This window comes from Schistocerca piceifrons, chromosome 2, assembly GCF_021461385.2.
Source record: "Schistocerca piceifrons isolate TAMUIC-IGC-003096 chromosome 2, iqSchPice1.1, whole genome shotgun sequence".
Lineage (NCBI taxonomy): Eukaryota > Metazoa > Arthropoda > Insecta > Orthoptera > Acrididae > Schistocerca > Schistocerca piceifrons.
Genome location: NC_060139.1, coordinates 511,261,127 through 511,288,339, shown reverse-complemented (window position 1 = coordinate 511,288,339; position 27,213 = coordinate 511,261,127). Strand labels below are relative to the sequence as shown.

The 27,213-nt window shown below is 39.7% G+C and overlaps 2 protein-coding genes across 3 annotated transcripts in view; one reads left to right on the top strand and one right to left on the bottom strand.

Annotated features, from left to right (window-relative positions):
- Positions 1-11,353, top strand: part of LOC124775099 (alpha-amylase 2-like) — a 78,353-nt gene extending 67,000 nt beyond the window's left edge. For both annotated transcript variants that reach the window (XM_047249918.1, XM_047249917.1), the window contains 4 exons: positions 103-319; positions 4,759-4,877; positions 4,958-5,113; positions 11,221-11,353. In XM_047249918.1, the coding sequence (XP_047105874.1) occupies positions 103-319; positions 4,759-4,877; positions 4,958-5,113; positions 11,221-11,235 (507 nt within the window). In that variant the 3' untranslated portion in view covers positions 11,236-11,353. The remainder of the gene's footprint in view (positions 1-102; positions 320-4,758; positions 4,878-4,957; positions 5,114-11,220) is intronic.
- Positions 11,354-15,155: 3,802 nt separating this feature from the next.
- Positions 15,156-27,213, bottom strand: part of LOC124777679 (esterase FE4-like) — a 68,004-nt gene continuing 55,946 nt past the window's right edge. Inside the window, exons 8-9 of the mRNA XM_047253156.1 lie at positions 19,232-19,364; positions 15,156-15,523 (exon numbers count right to left, since the gene is read on the bottom strand). Of these exons, the coding sequence (XP_047109112.1) occupies positions 15,364-15,523; positions 19,232-19,364 (293 nt within the window). The 3' untranslated portion in view covers positions 15,156-15,363. The remainder of the gene's footprint in view (positions 15,524-19,231; positions 19,365-27,213) is intronic.

Below are 27,213 nucleotides of genomic sequence, written 5' to 3'. Positions count from 1 at the left end.
AATTTAGGAGACGTTAGAGAGACAATTTTCGTTTACTTTCTGCACTTGCCAAAACAGAACCTGCTACAATGTATCGTTTTATTGCCTTGTCCGCCGTTACAGATGGCGACCGCCTTCATGCTGGCGTGGCCTTACGGCTTCCCCCGAGTGATGTCCAGCTACGAATTCAATATCGACAAGGACGGACCTCCACAGGACTCCAACAACAACATCATTTCTCCCACCATCAACGCAGACGACTCTTGTGCCAGGCCGTGGGTGTGCGAGCACCGCTGGAGACAAATCTACAACATGGTTGGCTTCAGGAACAATGCAGGACGTAAGTAAGATTTTCGTTAGTGTAGAAGCAATGTACTAGTAATAACAATTAGTATGTTTCGCCAACAACTCGTTTTTGCTTCTGCCTGCATTTACTTACATAGATGGTTGTGTGTGAACCCGGTCAGTGACGAACTTGTCCAAGTCAGTACGTCCCTATATCTCAGGATACCACAGATCCCTCAGCAAGATGTAATTTTTGAGGAAGTGTGTAGATATTTATACGAGAATTGCAACCTTTATGAATTTGTGGATCTGATGCCTCTATCATGATTAGCGTTGTAACGAACATAGAACCACAGTTTGTCTTTCTGACTAATTTAGAAGCTGGAGTTCTAGCACCGACTTTTTTTAAACAAAAAATTCGTTTATTACATTGGATCTTTACACTAACTTCTGCGACGTTCTAAAATCGCAGACACGTGCATTCTGTGTACGAGTTCCAAAAAAGTAGCTACTGATAAGTTTGAAATATCGGCGAATCATCAGTATTATAAGTAATAGTTGCAAAATACTAGCACGCGTTGTAGGGGAGTGGAGCGACCGATATAAGCGGGCTTGGAGAGACAATGCTGACACTATGACTTATCTTAGAAGATAGACTGATGGAAAGTTAATTTACTTAAATAACATTGTTAGATATAGAGTAAACTTTCGACAATGTTGGTTTGCATAAACTCTTTGAGATTCTGAAGGTAAGAGGGATGAAATAAAGGGAGTGATAAACTGTCTGAAACTTGCACAGAGAGGAGACAAAAGTTATAATTATTGACTGACACAAAAGGCAGTAAGATAGGTTTGTAGACTCGCCTTGATGTTGCTGGATCTGTTCATTGAGCAAACAGTGAAGGAAACCAAGGAGCAATTTGGAAAGTGAGTTAAAGTTCAGAGAGACGAAGTGGAATCTTTGCAAGTGAAAATCAAATTAAGAGGCACATGTGGATTGTGAAAGTCAGTATGCTAACATTTTATAAAGCATCTCTGGACATTCTGATGTTTGTTGTTAAGATCAAGCACTTTCAGTGCAGCCTCAGTAGGCCAGGCTTGAAAATGAAATTGCTAATTCGAAACTAGTCGCAAAATATACGTACTGCAGCTGTTGACAGATTCGTTAATTAACGCTTCATGAAATATTGTTAATGATGCTGGTTCCCTGGCAACAAAACGTCCAAACGGAGAAAAGTATGAGTAACTGTCGATGATCGAAGGAAAGAAGATATAATGCAGACCGGGAAAAGCAACAAAAGAAATTCTGAAAATTTGTTGACGTATAATATAGATTTAAATATAACGAGATCTTTCTGGAGGTATTTGCCTCGCAAGAAACCTCATACGGTTGTGTAATGTGGAAGATAAATAATACATGCAAGAGTAGAAATGAAGCGACTGGAACATGGCGTTACAGATGAATGAAGAATGCTAAAAGTTAGGTGGATGGATCAAGTATTTGATGACGAAGTACTGAATCGAAAGGTGAAAAAAAATAACTTTATGGCTAAACTTAATTAAAAGTGATGATCTTTGATAGGTCACACTCTGAGGTATCAAGCATTCTTGCGTTTGGAAATGAAGTTACTTGTAGGAGGTAAACATTGTAATTACAGACCAAGGCTTGAATAAAATAATCATATTCATAAGACAGTGGTGGACTGCAATAGCTATGTCGAACTGGAAAGGAATGAGCACAGGAAGGACTAGGGTGGTGAGAGGCAAAACCAGACTTCGGGCTAAAGACTACAATAAAACTCCTGTGTACAGCTTTTTCATTTGTATCTGGAACTGGTAAAAGTGCTTAACGGGTATTCAAACAATGTCACGTGGACCAAAGCGACGTCAGAAATGGGAAACTGAGTTCTTTCTTTCAGGCATGGTCAGGCAATCATTCATATCAAATTTTCATATGTGTGCCACTACTCAGTACGCCACTTCACTTAAAGAGCAGAGATAATGTGGCAAGTCCAGAGATTATTTGTTTTGGTGATGTTATAGAAGAAGTAATTGATGTCGCAATGGAAAACATAGAACAACTACTATTAAAGTTACAGTTTGACAGAACATAGGAAACCTGAAGTCAAACATGACAGACAATATCCCAAAGGAATTCCCCACATTAGTAAGAGATGAGTAAACAAAACAATTATTCATATTAGTGTAGAAAATCAGAGACGGCTGACACGCTGTCGGACCTGCTTATGAACATCACCCTCACAATCGCGAAGAAAACAAGCTTAGATAAGGCTGAATGTGAGAACAATCGTCCAAACAGCTTAACTCTTCATGCATCCAAGCTAGTAACGAATATATTGCACAGATGAATGGAAAATAAAACTGAAGATTTGTTAGCAGTCTATTAATTGGATTTTAGGGAAGTTAAAGACTTCAGAGATGAGGTGCTGACGTTTCGTCTCATAACGGAAAAATGACTTAAGAAAAATTAATACATTTTCATAAATTGCCGGGTTGCGAAAGCATTCGACAAATTAATAAGGGAGCTGGATGTCTGAAATACTGAGGAAAATAGGTGATGATAATTATGGGTTTAATGGGGCTTAACATCTGTGATCGTCGGTACATTATTAATCCTCCTCCCTCCCCCCTCCCCCACCAACCCAGGACGGAATCTGTGTATCTCAACTGTCGGCGTCTAGAGTAAATCTGTTGTGCAACTATGGAAACATTTGCCACATATTTCCATATCGTGTATCTGAGGCGGGACGTCGGTATCACACCGGTATTTACCGAAGGGTATGCAGGGAACATTTAAAAATCACAATCAGGCTAGCTGGCTCACCACCCATCGTCGTTAATCCGCGAGACGGATTCGGTGCAGGTCATGTTCACCTCCCCTCGTTCCGGAAGAGGAGGGTCAGGAAAATAGATATAAGCTGGAGAGGAAGTCGAACAGAAAATATGTACAAGAACCAAGACGGAAGAATCGAAGGTTAAGAGAGAAGTTCTCGGATTAAAAAGGGCGTAAGACGTGGTTGTAGCCTTTTTCCTAAATTGTTCAGCTTACACGTAGAAGCAGTAATGACGATAATTAAATAAAAATTCAGAAGTGCGATTATGTTTCGAAGTGAAAGGCTATCAGTGATAATATTCGCTGATGGCATTTGCTATTCACAGTGAAAGCACACAAGCTCCGTGCCTCTGTGTGTGTGTGTGTGTGTGTGTGTGTGTGTGTGCAGGAGCACCTATAGTACTGTTTTTACAATGAAAAAGAGCAGTAGAAAGGTAGAGGGGAAGTAGAAGTTATACATATAAGGACAACTTCCTCAAAGTGCCTCTGCGGAATACCGGCAGCAAAATCTACGGTAAATTATTCAATATGAGACACTGTCGCAGTCGCTGAGTATGAGCACAATGACTTTGCATGGTGGAACAAATTCTACAGTTCGTTTCACGGCGCGCATATAATTTTAACTACTGCAATAAAAATATATGTATTTGGTTGTAGAGTGATTTATTATGCATGTGAATTTTCTTTTAATCTATGGGCTAATTTTATATTTGTATTACGATGCGTAAGTCACAAAGTGGACCTGCCGGTGTGGCCGAGCGGTTCTAGGCGCTTAAGTTTGGAACCGCGCGACCCCTACGGTCGCAGGTTCGAATCCTGCCTCGGGCATAGATGTGTGTGATGTCCTTAGGTTAGTTAGGTTTAAGTAGTTCTAAGTTCTAGGGGACTGATGACCTCAGATGTTAAGTCCCATAGTGCTCAGAGCCGTTTGAACCATTTCACAAAGTGGATAATAAGAGATTACTTTCTCTCTGCGGTTCATTAACGTCTTTCTGTCTGAGATTAAGAGGTAATACTTCACAGTATGCGAAAATCGTGTATCTGAGTGCCGAATATTATGAGTTCATTATTACGTTGAAATGGCTCTGAGTACTATACGACTTAACTTCTGAGGTCATCAGTCGCCTAGAACTTAGAACTACTTAAATCTAACTAACCTAAGGAAATCACACACATCCATGCCCCAGGCAGGATTCGAACCTGCGACCGTAGCGGTCCCTCGGCTCCAGACTGTAGCGCCTAGAACAGGTCGGCCACTCCGGCCGGCCATTATTACGTAACAAGCAGCCTACATTCTTGCCCATCTACGAAATCTTTGTAGATAACATTAACTTTCATATTGAATACGACCGCAGTAACTAACTGCTATAGTGTGCTGCACGTTTCCAGATGTTATCATGTAGTAATTAGATCTGGTTTGTCCTTTCAAGAGGTAACTTCACCTCTTCGTTTTTGAAGCCGTTAAGTTTTTATTGACAATTGTTAAATATTTCATTGCACGTGCTGTGTAGCTTGTCTACACGCATCCTTGTCGCATGGTAAAGAGTATGATTGTTTACATTTTTTATATGCAAAGTAAGAAGAAGTACCAATTTTATGCTAAATCCCATGAATATAAGATTTCCCAAAAATGTTCACAGTGACTGCAATGGCGAACTGGTGGGACAACGGCGGATATCAGATAGCCTTCTCTCGAGGAAACACCGGGTTCATTGCCATTAACAACGAAGCTAACTCCGACCTGAAGCAGACTCTCAAGGTTTGTCTCCGGCATTACTCTCTTTTTTTCAGATGCCAAAACCATGCCATAGACTGTAATACATACCTTTTTTCTGACAGACTGGTCTGCCAGGTGGTAAATACTGTGACGTCATATCTGGTAATGTGAACGGAAACAGCTGCACCGGCTCCACCATCACCGTCAATGGTGACGGTACGGCCTACATCGAGATCCTCACGTCGGCTGATGACGGCGTGGTTGCCATCCACACAGGAGTAAGTTCAACAGCTCTCGCAAGCACATATGTTGTAAGGCAAACAGAGACCTCAGTACTGTTTCTGGAAGATGTTATTTCTGTGACAAGATGCATTTTGAAAACTAAAAGTCAAACACATTTCCTTAAGTCTAGACCCAAATTCGTACTTGAACCAAGTATTTGGGAAACAGTAAGTAATTAAGGTAGTTTGCAAGAAGTGGGACTTAGTTTATAGTATACATATTCTCTGAGCTACGTTTTGATGAAACTATGATGGACCTTATACGTAACGGAGTTTAGAAGCATTGGATGAGTTCTTTCTGAGACCTGCAGCAAGAACGAAATTGATTTGTTTCACAAATAATTTCATTGCAAAAAAAATTATAGCCCCTTTACTAGAGCTCTGTTGACTGTGTTTTACAGAAACAAAGCACATATGACCTTTTTATCCATTATCGTTCTGACTACTTTAATGAACCCGTAACGAAGTCCTCTCCTACGCCAACCCTTTTATTTCAGAGTAGCATTCTCTGTCTTCCCCTGCAGAGCTCCCTCTAGTATCCTGGACGTTATTCCCTAATGTCTTGCAACATTTTCTGTCAACCTGTCCCTCCTTCTTGTCAATGTTTTCCACAAGTTCCTCTCCTCACTAATTCCGCGGAGAATTTCCTCGTTTCTTATCTGATCAGTCCGACCAATTTTAAATTTCTGCTTCGAATTAAGGCCGATATTTGATTGTAAAAGAATTTTTTGACGAGGAATTCCGTATTTCCCTGTGATATTCTGGTTTTAATGTCCTCTTTGCTTTGTTCGTGAAGTGTTATTTTGCTTCCGAGATAGCTGAATCTCTTCACTTCGTCTCCTTCGAGGCCCCCAGTTCTAATGGTAGGTTTTCGCTGTTGTCATTGTTGGTATTTCCCATGACTTTCGTCTTTCTTCGATTTACTCTCGGTCCATAGCGTGTTCTCATTAGATTGTCCATTCCTTTTAGCAGGTCCTGTACTTCTACTTTATTTTCAAAGAGGACAGCAGTGACATAATTAGATACCGGTGGATATCTTTTCACCATGACTTTTATGTGTACCCCTAAACCTTTCTTACTTTTCCTTCATTGCTTCTTTGATATATACACTGAACAGTAGAGGTGAATGACTGCATCCATTTCTTATACGCTCTCTGATGCGAGAATTTCGGTTTTGGTGTTCCATTCTTACATTTTCCTCTTGGTTCTTGTTCGTATTGTGTATTACCCATTTGTCCGTTTAGCTTACATCTATTTTCCTCAGAATTCTGAACATGTAGCACCATTTTACAATGTCTAATTCTTTTTATTCGTCGACAAATCCTATGTACGGGGGAATGTAATCCTTGCCTTCCGCATTATTTGATCGCAGTTGTTCCAAAGTTTTTGTCAAATACTTTCTGATACTATAACACCTTTTTCCACCATATATTCTCTCAATTATTCTTCTACCTCGTCATCAGAGAGTTTATCCCTGTCGAAGAGGTCTTCAGGGTACTCTTTCCACCTATTCGCTCACTCTCTGCCTTTAACAGCGGAATTCCTATTGCACCCTTAATGTTGACGTCTTTGCTTTTAATTTCATTGAATACTATTTTGACTTTTATGTATGCTGAATCTGTACTCCCGACAACGATTTATTTTTCGATTTCTTCTTATTTTTACTTGCTGACACTTTGCCTGGGCTTCCCTGCACTTCTAATTTATTTCATTTCTAAGTGATTTGTAGTGCGTTATTCTTGTATTTTCCCGAACTATTTTTGCACTTTCTTCTTTCGTCGATCAACAGGTTTCTTCTGATAACCCAAGGTTACAACACACTTACCTTCCCGGCAAATACACTGACGGAAAAAATTGTAACACCAAAAAGTAATTAATGTAGTGTATCGAAATTTCGGAAATACCTGTTCCATGTAACGTATGTAAATAATAACATCGCATGATCATAGGTTAATATGCAAGATAAGCCACTGAAAGTGTTAAACGTTAGTACGTTAACAGTCGGTGTAACCGCCAGAATGTGAGCATGCAACTGTGCAAGCATTGTGTTGTACTGGTGGTGGAGTTCCATGACTGTTGCACTTTTTATATCAGTACATGGACAGTTACAGCTGGCTGTGGACGACGCTGTAGTTATCGTCCGATGATGTTCCCTATGAGCTCGATTGGAGACAGATCTGGTGATGGATGAGACCAAGGCAACATACACTACTGGCCATTAAAATTTCTACACCAAGACGAAATGCAGATGTTTATCGGATATTTATTGGACAAATATATTATACTAGAACTGACATTGGATTACATTTTCAAGCAATTTGGGTGCATAGATCCTGAGAAATCAGTACACAGAACAACCACCTCTGGCCATAATAACGGCCTTGATTCGCCTGGGCATTGAGTCAAACAGAGCTTGGATGGCGTGTACAGGTACAACTGCCCATGCAGGTTCAACACGATACCACAGTTCATCAAGAGTAGTTACTGCCGTATTGTGACGAGCCAGTTGCTCGGCCACTATTGACCAGACGTTTTCAGTTGGTGAGAGATCTGGAGAATGTGCTGGCCAGGGCAGCAGTCGAAAATTTTCTGTATCCAGAAAGGCCCGTACAGGACCTGCAACACGCGGTCGTGCATTATCCTGCTGAAATGTAGAGTTTCGCAGAAATAGAATGAAGGGTAGAGCCGCGGATCGTAACACATCTGAAATGTAGCGCCCACTGTTCAAAGTGCCGTCAATGCGAACGAGAGGTGACCGAGACGTGTAACCAATGGCACCCCATACCATCACGCCGGGTGATACGCCAGTATGGCGATGACGAATACACGCTTCCAGTGTGCGTTCACCACGATGTCGGCATACACGGATGCGACCATCATGATGCTGTAAACAGATCCTGGATTCATCCGAAAAAATGACATTTTGCCATCCGTGTACCCAGGTTCGTCGCTGAGTACACCATTGCAGGCGCTCCTGTCTAGGATGTAGCGTCAAGGGTAACCGCAGCCATTATCTCCGAGCTGATAGTCCATGCTGCTGAAAACGTCGTCGAATTGTTCGTGCAGATGGTAGTTGTCATGCAAACGTCCCCATCTGTTGACTCAGGGATCGAGATGTGGATGCACTATCCGTTACAGCCATGCGGATAAGATGCCTGTCATCTCGACTGCTAGTGATGCGAGGTCGTTGGGATCCAGCACGGCGTTCCGTATTACCCTCCTGAACCCACTGATTCCATATTCTGCTAACAGTCATTGGATCTCGACCAACGAGAGCAGCAATGTCTAGATACGATAAATCGCATCGCGATAGGCTACAATCCGACCTTTATCAAAGTCGGAAACGTGTTGGTACGCATTTCTCCTCCTTACACGAGGCATCACAACAACGTTTCACCAGGCAACGCCGGTCAACTGCTGTTTGTGTGTGAGAAATCGGTTGGAAACTTTCCTCATGTCAGCACGTTGTATGTGTAGCCACCGGTGCGAATCTTGTGTGAATGCTCTGAAATGCTAATCATTTGCATATCACAGCATCATCTTCCTCTCGGTTAAATTTCGTGTCTGTAGCACGTCATCTTCGTGGTGTAGCAATTTTAATGGCCAATAGTGTACGACACTCTGTAGAGTTTGTTGGGTTACAATAGTGATATATGGGCGGGACATATGCCGTTGGAAAACACCCTCTGGAATGCTCTCGTAAACGGCATTACAACAAGTTGAATCACAAAATTGATGTACAGAGTCAGCGTGCTTGGGATAACACAAGAGTGTTTCTTCTGTCATACGAAATCGCACCCAAGAACGGGCATAGGTCCAGTGTGTCTAGCAAGCAGACAGTCTGATTTCAGGCCCTCAACTGGCCTCCTTCTAACCAACACACGATCATCACTTGTACAGAGATAGAACCAACTTTCAATCGAAACACAACAGGCCTCCACTCTGCCCTCGACCGTGTTTTGCGACCGTAGTTTCTTGTGACTGCCACTGCCAGCAATCAGGTACCGTGGCTACTTTCTGTCAAGTCTCTCTGCAATAACGCAGAAGGAACATGCAGCTTTTTGCAGCCCTATTACACGCATCGTTCGAATTCTGTGAGATGTTGTCGCCTTAAAGCGTTCTCAGCTGACACCGACTCACCACATCCAGTCTCAAGATAACTAACGCTCACGACCGCTACAGGGTGTATTTAAAGAGGAGCTGATTTCCATCCTCACATAGCCCTACTAGTGTCACTCTTATGAGACTGGTACGATATCTGAATAGAGATAATCTTTCAGATGTACAAATACGCCCACCCACTTCTATTTATGTCGCACTACTGGTGTTGCTATTTCTTTCCGTCAATGTATATCTATCCGTATTCTGTAACTTCTCTTTTTAGAGATGTCCATTCCTCGTCAACTGAATTGTCTGTCTGGCATTTATTATCGCAGTACCTTTAGCCTTAGAGAACCAAACGAACCTCATCAGCCGGCAGGGGTGGCCGAGGGTTCTAGGCGCTACAGTCTGGAACCGCGCGACCGCTACGGTCGCAGGTTACAATCCTGCCTCTGGCATGGATGTGTGTGATGTCCATAGGTTAGTTAGGTTCAAGTATTTCTAAGTTCTAGGGGACTGATGACCCCAGAAGTTAAGTCCCATAGTGCTCAGAGCCATTTTTTTGAACCTCATCAGTCCTAAGTAGTTCAATATCCCAATTCATTCCAATTCGGTTCTTCCCGACAATTTTCATAAGCTTCACTCTTCATTGTTTCTAGATTGTGATCGAGTGTCTTTCTTTTCCCTACAGTCCCTCTGTCTGATCTTGGAAGTTTGTTGTATCTCTGGACTTTTCCAAGCATACTTCCTTGTCGATTTCCAACAGCGCTTTTGCTATTACTGGCTGTTGCAGAAGTCTAGTAGCGTTTCTCTTGTCTCATTCCTACTATCAAGCCGATTTCCGCCTGTCTTCTGTATCTTCCACCAATACAGAACTGCAATTAGATTCTCATCTCCGTTTAAGTACTGCATTGTACGTTCTGTGCCCTCATATACTTTGTTTAGACTTTATATTTTAATAGAAGGGAAAACCATTGCAAGTCGCATAATTTTACTTTTTATTCATTCGATGACTAGTTTTGGGCCGAGATCCCATTGCAAATCATGATAACTATGTCGAAAATGGCGTTTCCGAAGATGTCAAAAAAGTGCAGTGAACGTTTGCAGTGCTTATAGACGACAATATCTTTTACTTGAGATATGGGCATGGAATTGAACTGTTATAGTTGTCATTGGTTCACTGTGGATTCTGATCAGAATTATTCCAAGACTCAACTTTTCACAATATTGCTTTATCTTCCTGTTAGCGATCACATTACGTCACTTCCTGCTGTTGATATTACTCTATATTCGTCTTACCAGATATTCTTGTTTTCCTTCCATGTCACTTCATTGACCCTCATTTTATCTAGACCCATCCTTTGGATTTCCGTTTACATATTTTCTAATTTCCGTACCATACTCAGAATTTGGAAATTCCATGCGCCTTCCATAACATAAGAGTACTGTTGTAGCATTGTTTGCTGTTAGACTATATTTATGATTAAACCTATGTTTGTTACACCAACCTTATTGATGAAAACCCCTTTACGTATAGCCATTGAAAAGTTTACAATAAATGCATCCCAGATGTAGCTCATTCCTTATGACAATATAATGCTGTATGGCCGACAGAGTAAAATCTTGAAACGGTAGTCGCTTTATGGAATTGCTTTACACAAATAAGTAGGGGCAAATAGGAAATTAATTAGAAGAGAGAGACACAGATTACTTAAATCTGTTTAGATTAAATGTAGTTTCTCCTATTAAAATAGTGCTCAACGGAGGCAGAACAAAATATGTGCGATTTTTGGTTTTGAAGATATATTGGTTGTTGTTCCCGTCGGATTTTTGTGTGCTGATACGAGTTTCATCTTGTCCTTCCAGTATAGTATATACGTTTATTATATACTTAATTTTGCTAATACGTCACTTGTAATTCCACTTCCAAGGTTTCAAGTAAATGTAGAACTGTTTTATTATATCTATTACTTTTTAACATACTATTTTTTTTTTATTTTCAGGCCAAAATTGCTTAAGACATTCCTACATGATAATAACATCTACAGCGACATCGCTCAACATCATGGACTATTCGATCTTGTTCTTTAGATTACATCTTATTTCGTGAAGCATTGTAAGGAATTTAATATTGGCAATAAAATACTTTGGAATCTACAATGTTGCTATATTATTTAACACATGATGACATTTGTACAAAAGCTTACCAAACTGAAATTTCCAGTAAAAATATATACGATTCACACGATACCAACTTCGTAAGTTAGAAATGAAACTCAATACGAAACCCTTAATTCACTTCTTTCTTCTTTATGTGATGAAGCATTTTGAGAATCGTGTTTGCAATGAAAGACTTCACTGACTCAATTTCTCGCAAGAAGCAAAGACAGTAGTTAGCAGTTAGCGGATATATAGTTTAGAGCAAATTTCGAAAACACCAGAGAAATTATACGCAATGTTTTGATTCCGGGTCGTTTTATGTACAGTGATTTGAAACCGGAGCTCTTACATATCTGGAGCAGATAATATGAAACTTTCGTCGAATTTTTTAACTTGTAATTAACTGGGTGAGTACTACTAACGTACCCTTGAAATACATGGGAAACGTTAAGCGCTTCCCATTTACTTATGCTGGGAATTTTTCAAAGTAATGGGAAACTAGAAAGACTGGACGTTATTCAGTGCCAGCAGTTGTATATGACGAGTTGACTGCCCACAGCTACATTTTACGATCCAAGAAATAAGTATGAATCCTTCTTATTTATAGTTAATAGCAGAAACAGTTACTTTCACAAGAAAACTACATAAACCGACGCAGAATTTTTGTCGGCTAGTTTCAGTAACACTTTTCTCTTTCTGCAGATCTAGATTCTACTTCGTATTAATGTAGGTACTGGAACAATGACGTAGTTATTATTTGGCTTTCTTAGTGAAATGGTTCATTCCTATGTTTCCAGCTCGTTATTATCGTTCTCGTTTCCTTCGTTAACTTAGAACAGCGGAAGTACGTCTACCATCTATGTCATTTTTATTTATTTCCAGTTACGTGTTTGGTATTCTATAACACATTATCTTAGATTTTATCTTACAACACAGAAGCAGTTAAGCCATTCAAAACAACAACTGTAAGAGTAATTCACTTTATGTATCGTATACGCGGTAACATAGGGCGCTCATTCGTTCTTTTTTAACAACTAACAATGCACGCGGCTTACTATTATGGAATTTATGCGTGAAAGTGTACCACTCACTCAATATTCATGAAATGTCGATGGTATGAAGCACTCAACAAAGTCTCACGGACTATATCTATGGAGCTACAAACTTACGTAAAATGCAGTTATTCGTTGTACGAGGATTATTCAGGAAGTAAGTTCCGATCGGTCGCGAAACGGAAACCACAGTGAAAACCAGAAACGTTTTATTTGCAACGGTTAGGTACCCCTTCCACCTACTACTCTACATTGTCGCCGCTCCTACTTCGTGTTTTGTCTTAGTGTTCTATATCCTCGTCATAGAAAGCAGCCATCTGTGCTTTCGGCCAGTTATCTGCACTGGTCTGCAGCTCGTTGTCTGTGGAAAATTTTTGTCTTTATAGCAAGCGGTTCTTGTCACCAGAGATGAGACTCGGGGGGAGGGGGAGGGAGACAATTACGGGTTGTATTGTGGGTGATCAAACACTTCTCAACGGAAACGCCGCAGGAGCTTCTTCATTGCTCTACAGTGAGCGGCCGAGAATTGGCATGAAGAAGGAACTGCTCGAGAGTTGTGTATTGTGGGCTGCATGATACAGGCGAAATCTCTAATCAGGCCCACATACTTGGCGGGAGACGCTATTCCATACGCATCTTTACGTGCTCACTGTTCGCTCAAAACTGAAAAGAGCGACGCGCCACGATTGACGGGCATACTAGAGACACTGCCCAACACATCTGTGCAAAGCTTTATCGGATTTTACCAGTGGTTTCCATTTCGCGACCGATCGGAACTTACTTTCTACCACCTAGGAAAATTGAGGAAATGTTGAGATCAGTCAAAGATAGTCTCGGCTTAAGAGTGCCGGGAATTTATACTATTCCTTGCGAATGCGGCAAGAATTACGTGGGCCAGTCTGTAAGAACCGTTGGCGACCGCTGCATCGAGCATCAGCTCCACCTAAAATACAGGTTTTTGGAAATATCAGCGGTGGCTGAACATAGCCTGCTTAACAAACATAAGATTTTATTAGAAGAAACCAGAGTAATGGCCCACGCATTGAATTACTGGGACTCTGTGATCCGGGAAGAAGTCGAAATTAGACTTAGCGATAGTAACTTTAACAGAGACAACGGCAGTGCACTTAGCAACACTTGGAAGAGTGCACTGGATAACGAAAAATCGCAGAGAAAAACTTCCCGCACTTTACCTCCTAATTCAAGGGATGGCACTGCGAGCAACGCAGGATAGAAACTACATCTATGGAAGTAGAGGGCACTACTTCACTACGCGCCATATCGCTGTTAATATGACGTATTGCAGCCAATCAGAAGCCGTCCTTGGCATATAAAAGTGGGAACCTCGCTACTTCACGACAGTCAGTTTTAGCCCTGACGACGACCATGTAGGTAGTGGTTGAAAACTTGGAGTTTTATCCTGAATTGACGCGGCCTGTACACCGAGAGATTTTTATTCAACATTGTCAAAAGCTATCTCTAAATCTACAAATGCTAGAAACGTAAGTTTTCCTTTTCTTAATCTAGCCTCTAAGATAAGTCGTAGGGTTAGTATTGCCTCACAAGTAAGGATGATTGTAACCTACTTGTGTCAAATTAGATTATACTCAAAACCTCCCATTCCATGGCTAAATGTAACTGCTTAGTTCTACAAAACGTTGCTGTTCCTTTACACTCTCATCGTGTACATTGTCATAACGATGGTAGCACTTGTTTCTTTCGCTTTTTAAAGTTTGAACACAAACAAAATCAAAACAAAAATTATTTTATGCTTAATTTTATTATATCTGAATTTGGAGAAATGTCACATACAAATAAAATAATTTTATTCTCAGATTCACGGGAGGGGGGGCGGGGTGCGGCAGAACAAAAGTAGTGTAATGTTAAAGTTCTGTGCTTCGCTGTCAAAACTTTCAAAACTTTTGAAAGTAGATGTGGAACACATTTTCCTTGAAACAAGACATTCTTACAGTCTGTGTGACAGGAATTTTGATGAATATGGCAAGCTATTAAAACAAGTAGAGAATATACAAATAGTGAAAGGGTACGAGAACATTATGAAAGAAAGCAGAAAAGAACCACAATCTTTGCATAGATCTACGCCTGCGTCCTTAATAGAAGACTGGGCGTCAGCGGTCAGTCCAATGTTTTTAAGAATGCCTGCCTGCTAAGGGATACAAGTTTTGTATTCAGAAATCTGCAAATTTTTTTTATAAGGATACTGGAATCAGAGTCCTATTTTTCCATATACCATCCACTTTTATTCTTCAATGAAAGGTTTCAGTGTCTCAAATACACAGATATCAGATTGAGTGATGTAGGAAAACCAGGAGTAACAGCACAAAAAAGAGATGAAGTACTGCACATCATTATATATTTGAAATCTGAAAATGAGAAGTGGTATTAGAAAGTATTAGTTCCGTCCAGTTAGGTTGAAATTCCTGATGATGAATATGTGGATAAATATTAGTATCAAATCGGTGAAACTTGAAAATTTGAAGAGTAATTATTTGTAAATATAATCGTTACCTTTAAGCTGCAATATACCGCAACCTAACTGACTTTTCACAATAAACCAGAAGTAAAAACAGACCTCGCATACATTCATTGCAACAAAAGCGTATGCTAGGTAATTCTGTTTTGATGCATACCTACAATAGCAGAATACCTTGAAGACTTTTTTTTTAAATTGTTTATATCGTCATCAGAAAGTAATGAGAATAATATTTTACCTTATTTTACTATTTATTGATGAGCTTTTTCAGATAATGAGTTGACACTTTTGTTTCTTCAGAAAACGTAGATCTGCGTCCGCTGTTATTGTATGCAACTCCTCAATTACAACGTGAGCTTGGGATGATTTCAGTTATAGCTGTCAGTAGAAATTTCGTATTAATGTTGCCAGTAAGTAGTGGTCAAGTACAGAGTGCAAATCTATTTGTAGATACTCTCCAAAAAATCCATTCTGCTCTTGAACGGACTCTGCTTGACGGTGAGGCCACTGTTGGCGATGTGCAAGTAGTTGGGAGCGCCCTCGGTAAACGCTGGCCACGTGGCGGCCAGCTCTTCGTCTGTGGAGGTCGGTGTTGGGTACCTGCAGACACGCGACGCAAAACTGTACGTCTCACAGTTCTTGATATGCTCGCAGATGATATGAGTGGCATTGTTACAGAACATTCACTTAAGTCAAGAAGAGGTGTGTAGTGTCGGACTATAGGTTAAACAGAACAGTACAGTGGAAGTGGTCGGGTGGCAGGCGGACGTAGGATACAAAAGATAAGACGAGATACAAGAGGGAAAACACACGTTAACTGCACAGGAAGGTAGACCAAATTTGAGCTGCCGTCTAAGTATTAAATTTCTTAAGAAAAAACCTTGTACTAGGCCAGTACCCTTTGGACTGAAGCAGACTGAAGCAATCTCACAAAAAGATATCAGGCCTTGAATCCTCAATAACAAGGATAAGCTTACAAACACGATAAAATGCAATTGATCTGATGACTAGACAGCACAAGAAATGTGCCGAAATCTTACATAATTTGCAAGAAAAAATTAGCTACATCACAAATATGCATCACCAAAACTTGCATTGCTGCGCAGCATGGTACACGTAAAATTCCATAACTTGAAACAAGGAAAATTAGGCTTCAATAGCTTACAGTTCCAGCAGTGAGCCCAAGATTAAATAGCAGATCAGATATACCCAACGGAACAACGGACCAGTAACGTAACTGAAGTTTAAACTTAGCCGTCCACGTGAGCAATACTAGAACACACCAAGCTTTCCATCAAATTCCAATACAAATAAATGCATGAACTTAAAACAAATCCCTCACATGCAAACTTAAAAAATATCTCATTACACATAGCTGGATCCAAAGCAGGTGAATGCAGTCATTTAAAATACAATCTCAGGCCAGCTCTCAACCACGCTGGCAATACAATAGCGGGAAGGAAAAAATTACAATGGCTAGGATCCAGAGGTCGGAACAATAATAGCTTCCCTTCCAGGAGGACGGCTTCATTCCCCGCTAATACGGTTTCAGTGGACAAAAGAAAGGCTCCAAAAATCAATTGAGCCCGTAGGTCAACATGTAAGCAGCGGGATAGTGACGACTGCAAAATGCTGCCAGCCCCCACAGACCGCAAAGCTATGACCAGAGTGGAGCACGGCCAACTACCCACGCTTCCCCGTACACGATCTTCCCACGGCCGCTGCAATCGCCTCACTGCCGCTGCACCAACTTTCCCTCGCTTAGCTTAGGATCCAGAGGTCGGAACAATAATAGCTTCCCTTCCAGGAGGACGGCTTCATTCCCCGCTAATACGGTTTCAGTGGACAAAAGAAAGGCTCCAAAAATCAATTGAGCCCGTAGGTCAACATGTAAGCAGCGGGATAGTGACGACTGCAAAATGCCGCCAGCCCCCACAGACCGCAAAGCTATGACCAGAGTGGAGCACGGCCAACTACCCACGCTTCCCCGTACACGATCTTCCCACGGCCGCTGCAATCGCCTCACTGCCGCTGCACCAACTTTCCCTCGCTTAGCTTACCCCCCCCCCCCCCCCCCCCCCCCCCCGCCACCAGTATCCTGGAGAGCTACCTAGCCACACGGCAGGGCAGCGAACCAACGATACGCAAGCAACGATGGAACGATTCGAAAGGAGCCGCCGTGGCCTATCATTGTGCTACAAACTTTTCAGTCTAAAAGTTGCAATCATCGTAACCATAGATATCTATTACTCACGTGCTCTTGATATAAGAAGAATAAAGTTAACACAATTAGCCACCTGAACACTATTTTACAGTTTTTAATTCACTGTAAGTAGAACTATGGTATGAGTATAAAATCTGAAATAAAAGAAACTCCAGTGTTTAGATCCTGCCCCTGAATTGTGCCAGCGGTAGGTAGTCTAACGTACTGAAGCAGGACAAGAAAATGAGCGAATGTTGATCGTTGGCAGTTCGTTATCATAGCAGTCACATTAAATTCGGTCAGTACCTCAACATTTATTGTTCACGTCATTTCTGTACTGATGCATATATGTTTCTTGAAATTGTGATGGTGTAACTGAGCTCCGTCTTTTTAAGGAAAAGTTAAAGAGAACCCAAAATTTAAGTGCAAAAATTTATAGGGAAAGTAATACTCATAAATAAAAACATGTAATGCCATAACTAAAATATTATAAATGACAAACAGAGATTTATACGATAGAGGAAAGTTGAAAAACAATTATAAATGCTTCATCTGGTATCAATGAAGTACACTGAAATTCATGGTTTTTGCGAGCCAGTCATGAGTTGAGCACCTGAAATTATCTACACGTCTAACTTTCTCAGTAAAGGTTGCCTTATGGATTCCTAAATATACACTGCACGACATACCATGCACACACAGTCACTGTACACCGAATACAAGTGTGTTATCAACACGCGTTGCTCTTTGTGCAATACGGAAGTATTCTGAGAATCAGAAATCAAAAACTATCGCCTATGAGCATCAAGCAAAAGCAATTTATAACTGCCCTCGCATTCCTTCCCAAAAGTCAGCGTGTTATTCGTCAGTAACTGTTACCTTGAAACACATTCTTAAACTCAGTGATAGAAGGGAGAATTCAGCACATCGTTTGATTTTAATTATCTCCTTCCTAAGTTACCAGTCTGTGGGTTTGTATGGCGCCCAGCTTCCGCGTTTTTGTAATACCTGCTAATACTTTAGTATATACGCAACCAACGCACAAAAAATCTGCTCTATCCTGATTTGTTTGCTTTAGTCGCTGTCAGCACATATAATCTTTCCCTTCTACAGTCACATAAAGCGGCTAGTAACTTACCTGGTTTCTGGATCAAATGAAGTGCTTGAACCTTTCAGCTAATATAAACCAGAATTCTGTAGTACATATGCCGACATTTAGAATATATTTTTATAATAAATCCATTTATCAGAGAACGCTTTATTTCTATAGTATATGGACTACCATGTACATTTGTACATCTTACTTCATGTCAGATATAATTATGTTCTCTAAATTTGTCATTCTTCCTTTATGCTCTATGGGTACTCCATACACTGTTTTCTTTGTCTGTGGGTTTTCCTATGACACTATTTTTTTTGTACCTTTTCCATCAACTGGAGATCAAACACTCTTCGACAACAGCACAAATTAGATCTCTCTGGTCGCGTTTCCACCGGATTTCCATAACAAAAGGGCCGCGCGGCAGAAGTTTCTAGATACTTCTTCCTCAGCTACGCATTGCTAATACACCTTAGTAGGCTTACTTTTTCCAGTTCCTCAAGTGTACTAATGTACAGTTCCATGGTTAATGGATATAATAAAAGAGACTCAAGCACATATTCTCTTCTGCAACACCGCAGCCCTATTACGAAACATTAAATTAATTTGAAATTTATGGAGGAACTGGTTCATCTATATTTCTCTATTCTTTTCAGACATAATTCCGATATTTACTGAAACTAAAATAAATAGTTCCTTGTCTTGAAAATTTTAGCGTTTTATAAATTTTATGTATTTATTTTATTTGAAATTTCCACTTCAAAATGCAGGTTCCATGAAAAGAAAAGTAATAAACTTTTGGCACTCTTAGAAATATCGAAAACGAATACTCAGGAGCCTATTATTATGTAAACCAGATATAGAAAAATTCGATTCTAAATATAACTGTTGCAAGAGGCTATATTATACGTTTGTAGACCTATTTTAATTTCGTAAAAGCTTCTTTCAAACTGATACTTTATAAAATCTGTATCGTCTTAAAGTGCCAAATGTATTGCTAACGTACCCAGTTTTAGCAAAATTTGTCCAGAGTCGCGTCATTCTGTTAATTGTCTTCGCTTCCACGGATCCAGCTTCAACATCTATGGGCCGCTTCGATGATCTGAACAAGTACATCAGTTCGTCTCCGTGACAAGCACCTGCAGAGAACATCACAATGAATGTAATGGAAATTGCACAAAATAATATTCAGAACATAAGCTAGAAGAAGCGACAAGCTTCATCAGGACATTAATGAAACACTATCGTGTAAAAACAGAACCAGTAATCAATAAAAGACACAGTCATTTCCCAATACCGATATCAATCAGAATTAGAACTATGATCATCATTGTCTGCCTGTCATTGTAGTGACGTATGAAATGTATCTCTCAGTAACTGCTAAAGGGTAGCTAAAAATAAAGCAAATACATGGACAGACAAGTAAATAAGTAGGGATCAACATTTCCTGATGTAAACATAATTTCTTAAGAGCTATAGTAATGTAAGTAAAAACATAAATTGGTAAGAGTAATAATAATTTAAAGTCAAATGATACCATCGGTACATCAAAAGGACAGCGATTCCACGATTATTTTGAGTAAATGTAGGAATAAATTTGTAAAAGTAGCAAATAAAAAGAACCGGTTTCCATTCTGAAACATAGTCATTAACGATGACGGACTGCGAAACGATAAAATCAACCAGTGAATGTGTCCATAAATAACTGTAATCAGTAGTAACGAAATGTTCCGGTTTCTCACGTGTAGCACTAGGTATCTATGGTGGGACGGCTTTTCTGGTGTAGCAGTAGGTTTGTTTACGAGCCGCTGTGTAGAGTTATTCATAAAATTGTCTGGACAATGTGAGGTAATTAAATATCTTCAGTTTCATATGACACGATTTATGCAGCGCAAGCCTGGAAGCTACCTAGAAGGCATGAATGTTTCTGTTCCATATGTCACTGATGTTTGGAGTGGCGTCACGTGACAACGATAGGGAAAACATCATGATTTAATTAACACGTGTACAAAAAAATATAGATATTCTATGAGAATATATATATATGTGTGTGTGTGAGATACTAGATATGTCTTTGAATTCGTACCATATCATGTAGCAGAGGGCAATAGAATGCTTCGTGTCCGAAGACCACAAATACAAGAAGATGAAGCAGAAAGAAACATGTCTGATGTCTACATGTAACAACACTCCTCCTCTAAGTTCTAATACCCACTGGATCATTGTTCAGAGTCATTGCCAGAATTCTTTGTGGAATCTTCGTGGCAAACTTATTCGCCCTGCAACTCAAAGAATCGTGCACGCACCTATGTTTGACTGATGGGAAGCAGAAAGGTTGAGGTCTGAGTCATCTGGTGCGCAGTTGAAGAAACTTTCTTTGCGTAAACGAATCAAAGGCGCATCCATTGCTGAAGTACTTTCAGGGAAAATTATTTACGTTTGAATAAAATTTAAAAACCATGGATTTTGGATTCACGTGTTTGTTCACTGTGAAACTGTTCCAAATAGTTGCTTACGATACTTCGAAGTTACATAATTCACTGTCTGTTGTTCAAAAACGTTCAGTGAATTATTGGCGCGAACTTCACTTGCAAATATGAGGGAAGTAGAAACAGACAGTCTTAAACAGTTGTCTTTTTTCGAAATGTGTCCCCCAACGACCTACAGAAGTGTGTCGAAATTATCTCTAGCCATACGCTAGGAGTTTCTGAACGCCGTGCCATACTTTAATTTTATGATGTCAAGAAGATCGTGCCGAAGTCCGTTTCCTCCTTTAACAACCTCTTAAATTCACGAATACAACCAATGAGCAACGCTGCTACATTTCGGTTGCGCCCAAACACATAATGCATAAATACGTTAAGTCGCGCCCACACAGACCGCACTGCACCATGCACGTTCCTTTTGTTTTCGCTATATTAAAGAAGCAGAGCGTTCGCGCGCACTCAGTTTAGCCATGGCTACCTCGCGCTGCACATAGCTGTGGATCCGCGGAACTCTGCAGTTCTCCACTATATGGCAATGGCCTCGTTTTCACAGCAGCGACTGACAAATTCAGAATAGTTCAGGCATTTTACTTGATGTCTTAGTAAATTATATATTAAGCATTCCTCACAAACCCGTCTACCTATTAGTTTAAATTATATCAAAATACCTACAGGAGTTCCTGAAATTAACCAGTACACACAGAAAGAAGCGAACAGGGAACTTGAATTTATATATGTGGATGAGAAGATGTTTGTTTACTAAAAACAACTGTAAGAAAAGTCAAATAAACACCATAAAACAGATGATCATGAGGAGCGAGAAGAAAACTAAAAATGGGGTAACTACTATTGGATGAAGGATGCAATTCCTTTTCTCAGCTTGCATTAAGTGTAGGAGAAGGTAAACTGATGATGCAGTTGCTGAAATAGTAGGTGCCTTATACTGACAGGAATATTCTGTCCCTAATGTGAAGAAATAAAGTGTGTGTGATGCGTGTCGCAGTTGTTCGCTGCACAACAGATATGAAGAAAGACGTTCTAAATTCGTGTTCGTAAGTGCTGAAGAACAATCCACAGGATCTGGCGTCCTTATGTAATTACAGAAGAAACATGGCTACTCCATTAAGTCTCGGAGAGAAGATTCCAACTGAAACAATGAACAGGCCAAGGCAGATGTGAACAATAATAATCCGTTTGATCAGAAGTAAAATCGATTTTGACTATTCTTATGGATCCTCAGTTGATCATCGTGGATAACTATTTCGGAATAGACCATTACTGAGTTTTCATGCTACATTATTGGACCATTTGTACTCTAAACTGAATCCTACACCCGGACATCCTATGTGCCGGCCTTTACGATCACAAATGAGCACGAATACACCTACCAAACAGTTCAGTATTCATACTTAACTAAGCGAGAAATGTTACGTTGAATGAAGCGGTTATCTATGTTATTAAGTAGAATTATGTAGAGTCGGAAAAAAAGATAAATTAATGGACTAAACGCCCTGAGTCTTGTTAAAATTATGTTCAAATTCCGGTTTTTCTGTTTGAAAAGAAATGTATTTACTACAAGCTGCAAAAGACCCATTTCACTTGTTCTTCGTTTTCATGTGTCTTCAGTGAACATCCCAGATCGCTCTGGGAAATCGTACGAATCATAAAAATGCTATTATTTTACGTTCAAAAATACTCTTCAATACTTTCAAGTACTCTAAAATCCACTTAAATGTTCAGCAATACGACAATTTGGCACAAAATACTCTGTTAATCACTTATTCCTTTATTTCCGTAACACTGAGGACACTACAATACCTTAGAGAAAATTCCAAAACATTCATTAATATTCAAGAACGTTTCAGGGAACTATGGAACATCTCGAATTTTTCCCTCGAAATATGCATAGATGCAAAAGAGGCAGAAGATGTTCTGGTGACCACCACAACGTTGTACCTATCACTTCAAACATACCCATACTCACAACCGTAGTGGATAACACCACACAGACACTACAGCGTAGAACAGAAGAACCAGGAGTAAGAAACCTTTGCATTCCCTTCATTTTATTTCAGTCGTAATCAACTTCCTCTTTTATAACTCTTGCTTATGAAATACATTATTTATTAAGTTGCTATTTAAATTGTTTCGGTTTTCCACTCTACAGAAAGTAGTTTATAACTGGCCGTGAAATAAGCATGATTCATTTAAATTAATAACACATCTTAACGTTTGACCTTGAGCTTTATGTATAATGATACTAAATGGTAATCTTACTGGAACTTGCAGTCTTTTGAATTTAAGCTGCAATTCGGCAGATATGAGCGAACTCCAAAACTACTGTATTATGGTCATACTTGTTCGAGTACATGCTGTTGCTGAATCAAAATTTCTTAAAAAAATGAACGGTGATCCAAGTTTTAATCTTAAACCATGTAAAGGAATTTCTGACGCAACAAATTCAAAAATTCGGAGAGAAAATCAATACTTTCATTTTCCTCAGCCACTGAATCGACTGATTCATATATTCTTCCCTCGTGGACCCTCGTGGAGTATCTTGTTTTGAATTAATAAGTGTATATCGTCAAATACTTCATTTCGTACTACTCATTTCGCTCTTTTGATAACCAATTTGAATTTCTTTGATTCTGAACAATGTTTGGATAAATATCTATTATTTTAACGGGACTGCTGGCAACGACCAGTAAATTATTTTGTTGGTTAAATTTGGCCTGTTATACAGGTAAGAGGTTTTCGGCCAAATTTCTAGTTTCTCTATAATCTGAATTTTGAATTCTCATATTAGTTCTGAACTGTACTTTCTTTACTAGAGGAAAAAGAAATAACTGCTTCAGATCGTAATGATTTGATGTGACTGAGCTGATTTTGTAGTGAATGAAAGCGTTGGCAGAAAACCTCCAGAAAATACAACTATTGCACCTCCAATTAATTCTGAATTGCCTCGGAGATCGTGTAATGTTTTATGTTCTGCTTTGAATTACTTTTTGTGCATTATTTTTATTCATCCCAAATGATTACGTTATGCTGTTTTAAAAGGTGTCCTCTTCCAGATGAGTTTAGTTCATAACAGACTGGGAAAACTTCTTCTGCAACATTTAATGTCAGTTTACTAGCAGACTGAAAAGTTCGCTCTCTTCGTATTAACGTCGCTGCACCTACAGTAGATACCAGTGCTAATGCAAGCTCTTTTTTGGCATGTATTTCAGTCAATATTAAACTTATCAAAAATGTTTTTCTGGTACCTCCTGGTGACTCCTGATTACTCCAAAAATACCTCTGCCCACATGGACTGTAATGAATCCTCCTTTTGACTTTCTATTGACAATGGTTTGTTTTGAACGACCAGTTGACATAATTTACCAAAATTACAATTTATCTCTTTCAATATTTCAGTATACAGTTTATCGATTCCATTTTTTCATGGTGGTTGCATTCTGAGTTCAATTAAAGTGTGATGGTTTATTGCAATACATTTGTCTCCCAGACGATTAAGCACTTCATTGACTGTCTCTTCACTGAACCCATAATTTAATACTGGACGAACTTGTCGTATCTGATGAAATACACCATCATTCATATTTTCTTTAAATTTCTCCAGTAATCTATTTGTTTCCGATGGGTACACGTTGCCAATATTCCTACTAGGTGATATCTTACTTCTTCTGCAGTTACTGTCAGGGCAATTTCTCGAAGTGCCAATTTAAAATGGCTATTATGCTCCAGTCTTCTAAACGCTGGCAAATTTCTCTGAACTTTTCACATACATATCCACCGACTTCTTCTACAACCTGTGAAACAAGTTTTACCACGATTTTATATAGTAGCTTTGCACTGGGACAGATCATAATTTTCCAGAAATTTAGACAGGAAACATGGACAGACGAAGGGCATGGGGTAGGGGCATACATATACTCTGATTTACTACTTACTGTGCTACGGACGTCCAACAGTATTGAAGACAAACAAGTGGGATATACGTACGTTCATAGGGTTCAAATCCATTAACAGAAAGTATTTGATGTGTGTCCTCCACAAACCTATTAAAGTAGGTGGGCTTTCCTGTTTAAAAACTACTCATTCCAATCTCGAACCGATATATGAACATGCAATTATAGCTGATGACTACCCTAAATTTTCTATATAACAGTCTTCCCAGTGAGAAATTAACGCCGATACTTTCTTTTTAAAACGTGTCGGTACTTCAGCTTGCTCCCACCCGTCATACGAACAGGTGTGACATTTTCAGAGACACATTTTCAACGAAATCCCCAAACAGAGTAATTTATAGCTCGCTAATGTTTCCACGTGGCATACTGTATGAAGTACTGGCTAGAATTTCACAGAAACAAACTACAACTGTCTTTACATACTGAGACTTCCAGCACATTAATTTATCTGAAATGAAACTGAAGTGCAACAAATAATTTGAGTGTAGTCTTTTAATCCCTTCTCGAGCATAAACGAAAAGCTTCATGGATTTGCCGTCAAATTTCCACAACCATAAGACAGATATGTTACCCTAAAGACCGGAAAAGTGAGAATGGAACCTCCACCCTGACTAGTCGAAGAACTAAAACCGCTCATAAAACCAAGAGACGCGGCATATCGTGCATACAAACTGCGCCCAAGCCTGAGAATCATATTGCTTACAAGCGAAAATTGAACAGAATCCGTCAAGCTGTATTGCAAAACTCAGGCGTTCCCATACATACAACAGAAATACACCAGTTGTGCTGCGAAAAGACCTGCGTGGTTTTGGTATAGGTAAAGTAAAAACTGTAGTTGTTCCAACTGTCCCAGCTGAAGAACTGAACTGGTACTTCACAACTACAATTGAGCTACAAATGAAGTAGAGTTTAAGTGATTAACTAATTTGAGTAAACGTTAGCAGCCACGAAATTTTTTATATAAAACATGTTATTTGTAATACCGTCAAAAAATCCATCATGCGAATAAGATTGTCATCTACAGGACACGATGGCATCACAGTCCCAATGATGAAACTTATTATTGACTCACTACTGCTCCCTATAAAAGGTATCTTCAACCACTCCCAACCATAAGTGTTTTCCCTGAGGCTTGGAAACGGGGACTAGTTATTCCACTACCTAAAGGGGATGTTGCCACAGCACCTTCTGATTACCGAGATTTTTGAATTATTTCTGCACTATCTGAGGCCTCAGAACATATAGTCCAAGGCCAGCTATCAAATTGCCTAGCCATAAAAAACTAAATAGACAAATAGCAATCAGGCTTCTGTAAACACCGCAACACAGTTTCTGCTTGAATTAAGGTAACAGATGACGTGAAGTTTGCCATGGATGCACAAGAGGCGACAATCATGTGCTTCTTAGACTTCTTCTTAGACTTCAGCAAAGCCTTTGACACTATAGGTTTCGACGATTTACTTGCTAGACAAAATTTCTCGCCAAATGCAGTACAATGGTTTTGTTCATACCTGACGTCTACCCAACAAAGCACCATGTCCAGCACCATGAAGTCACAGTGGAGGCAGGTAGTATCAGAGGTCCCCAGGGTTTGGTATTAGGACCTATACTATTTTCATTATATGTCAATGATGTGTCCTATTGCAGATACCACACGTGCGCTGATGACATCCAGTTGTAGCTAAGTGGAAAGTCAGTGAGCCTATACAAAATAATGGGATCTCGGTACCAACCCATTTGCACTATCAAAATGGGCACAGGATATAGGATTAAAACTCAGACCATCCGAAACCCAAGCGGTACTGTTTGGTCATGCTAGGCATATTAAGCCGAATTATTTGGAATCCTTGCCATCTTTAACCCTAAATCGGGCAAGTATAAACTTCTCTCCTTTAGCAAAGAGTCTAGAAATAATAACAGATGAAAATGTAAATTGGATTGAGCACGTAACTACAATGAGCAAGAGTGCATCAGCAGCTTTCCAGGCCCTACAAAAATATAAAAAGCGGTTCCCTCTTGACCTAAAAAAGAAACTTGCACAAATATTTATACTTCCAATTACTGATTACAAAGATGTTATCCTGGAAGACATTTCTCAGGAAAGCTTACAGCACCTGGAACTAGTTATGAATGCCTGTATTAATTATATCTGTGGTACTCGGCTCTCTGATCATATCTGACCATCAGAATCACAGCTATCCTGGCAGTGCACATACAAGCGCAACGATTTCATACCCTCTGCCTTCTCTATTGTCTTATTACCGTACATTGTCGCTCATGTCTCTCCTCGACCTAACCATTCCGGTCTGAACAACCGAGTAGAAATACCTGTTCCCATCAGAGCAAAATCCTTTCTGTTCTCTTTAATTGTTGAGCAACTTTCTAGAAGTCCTCAGTCGCTGGAATAACCTCCCATACTACATTAGAATTACATATCCAGCATCGGCACTCAGTTTATGACATAATTACTAACTGAAAAATAATGACTACCATTGTCCCTGTAGCTCTTTCCAACAAGACCTTCCTCATTTCCC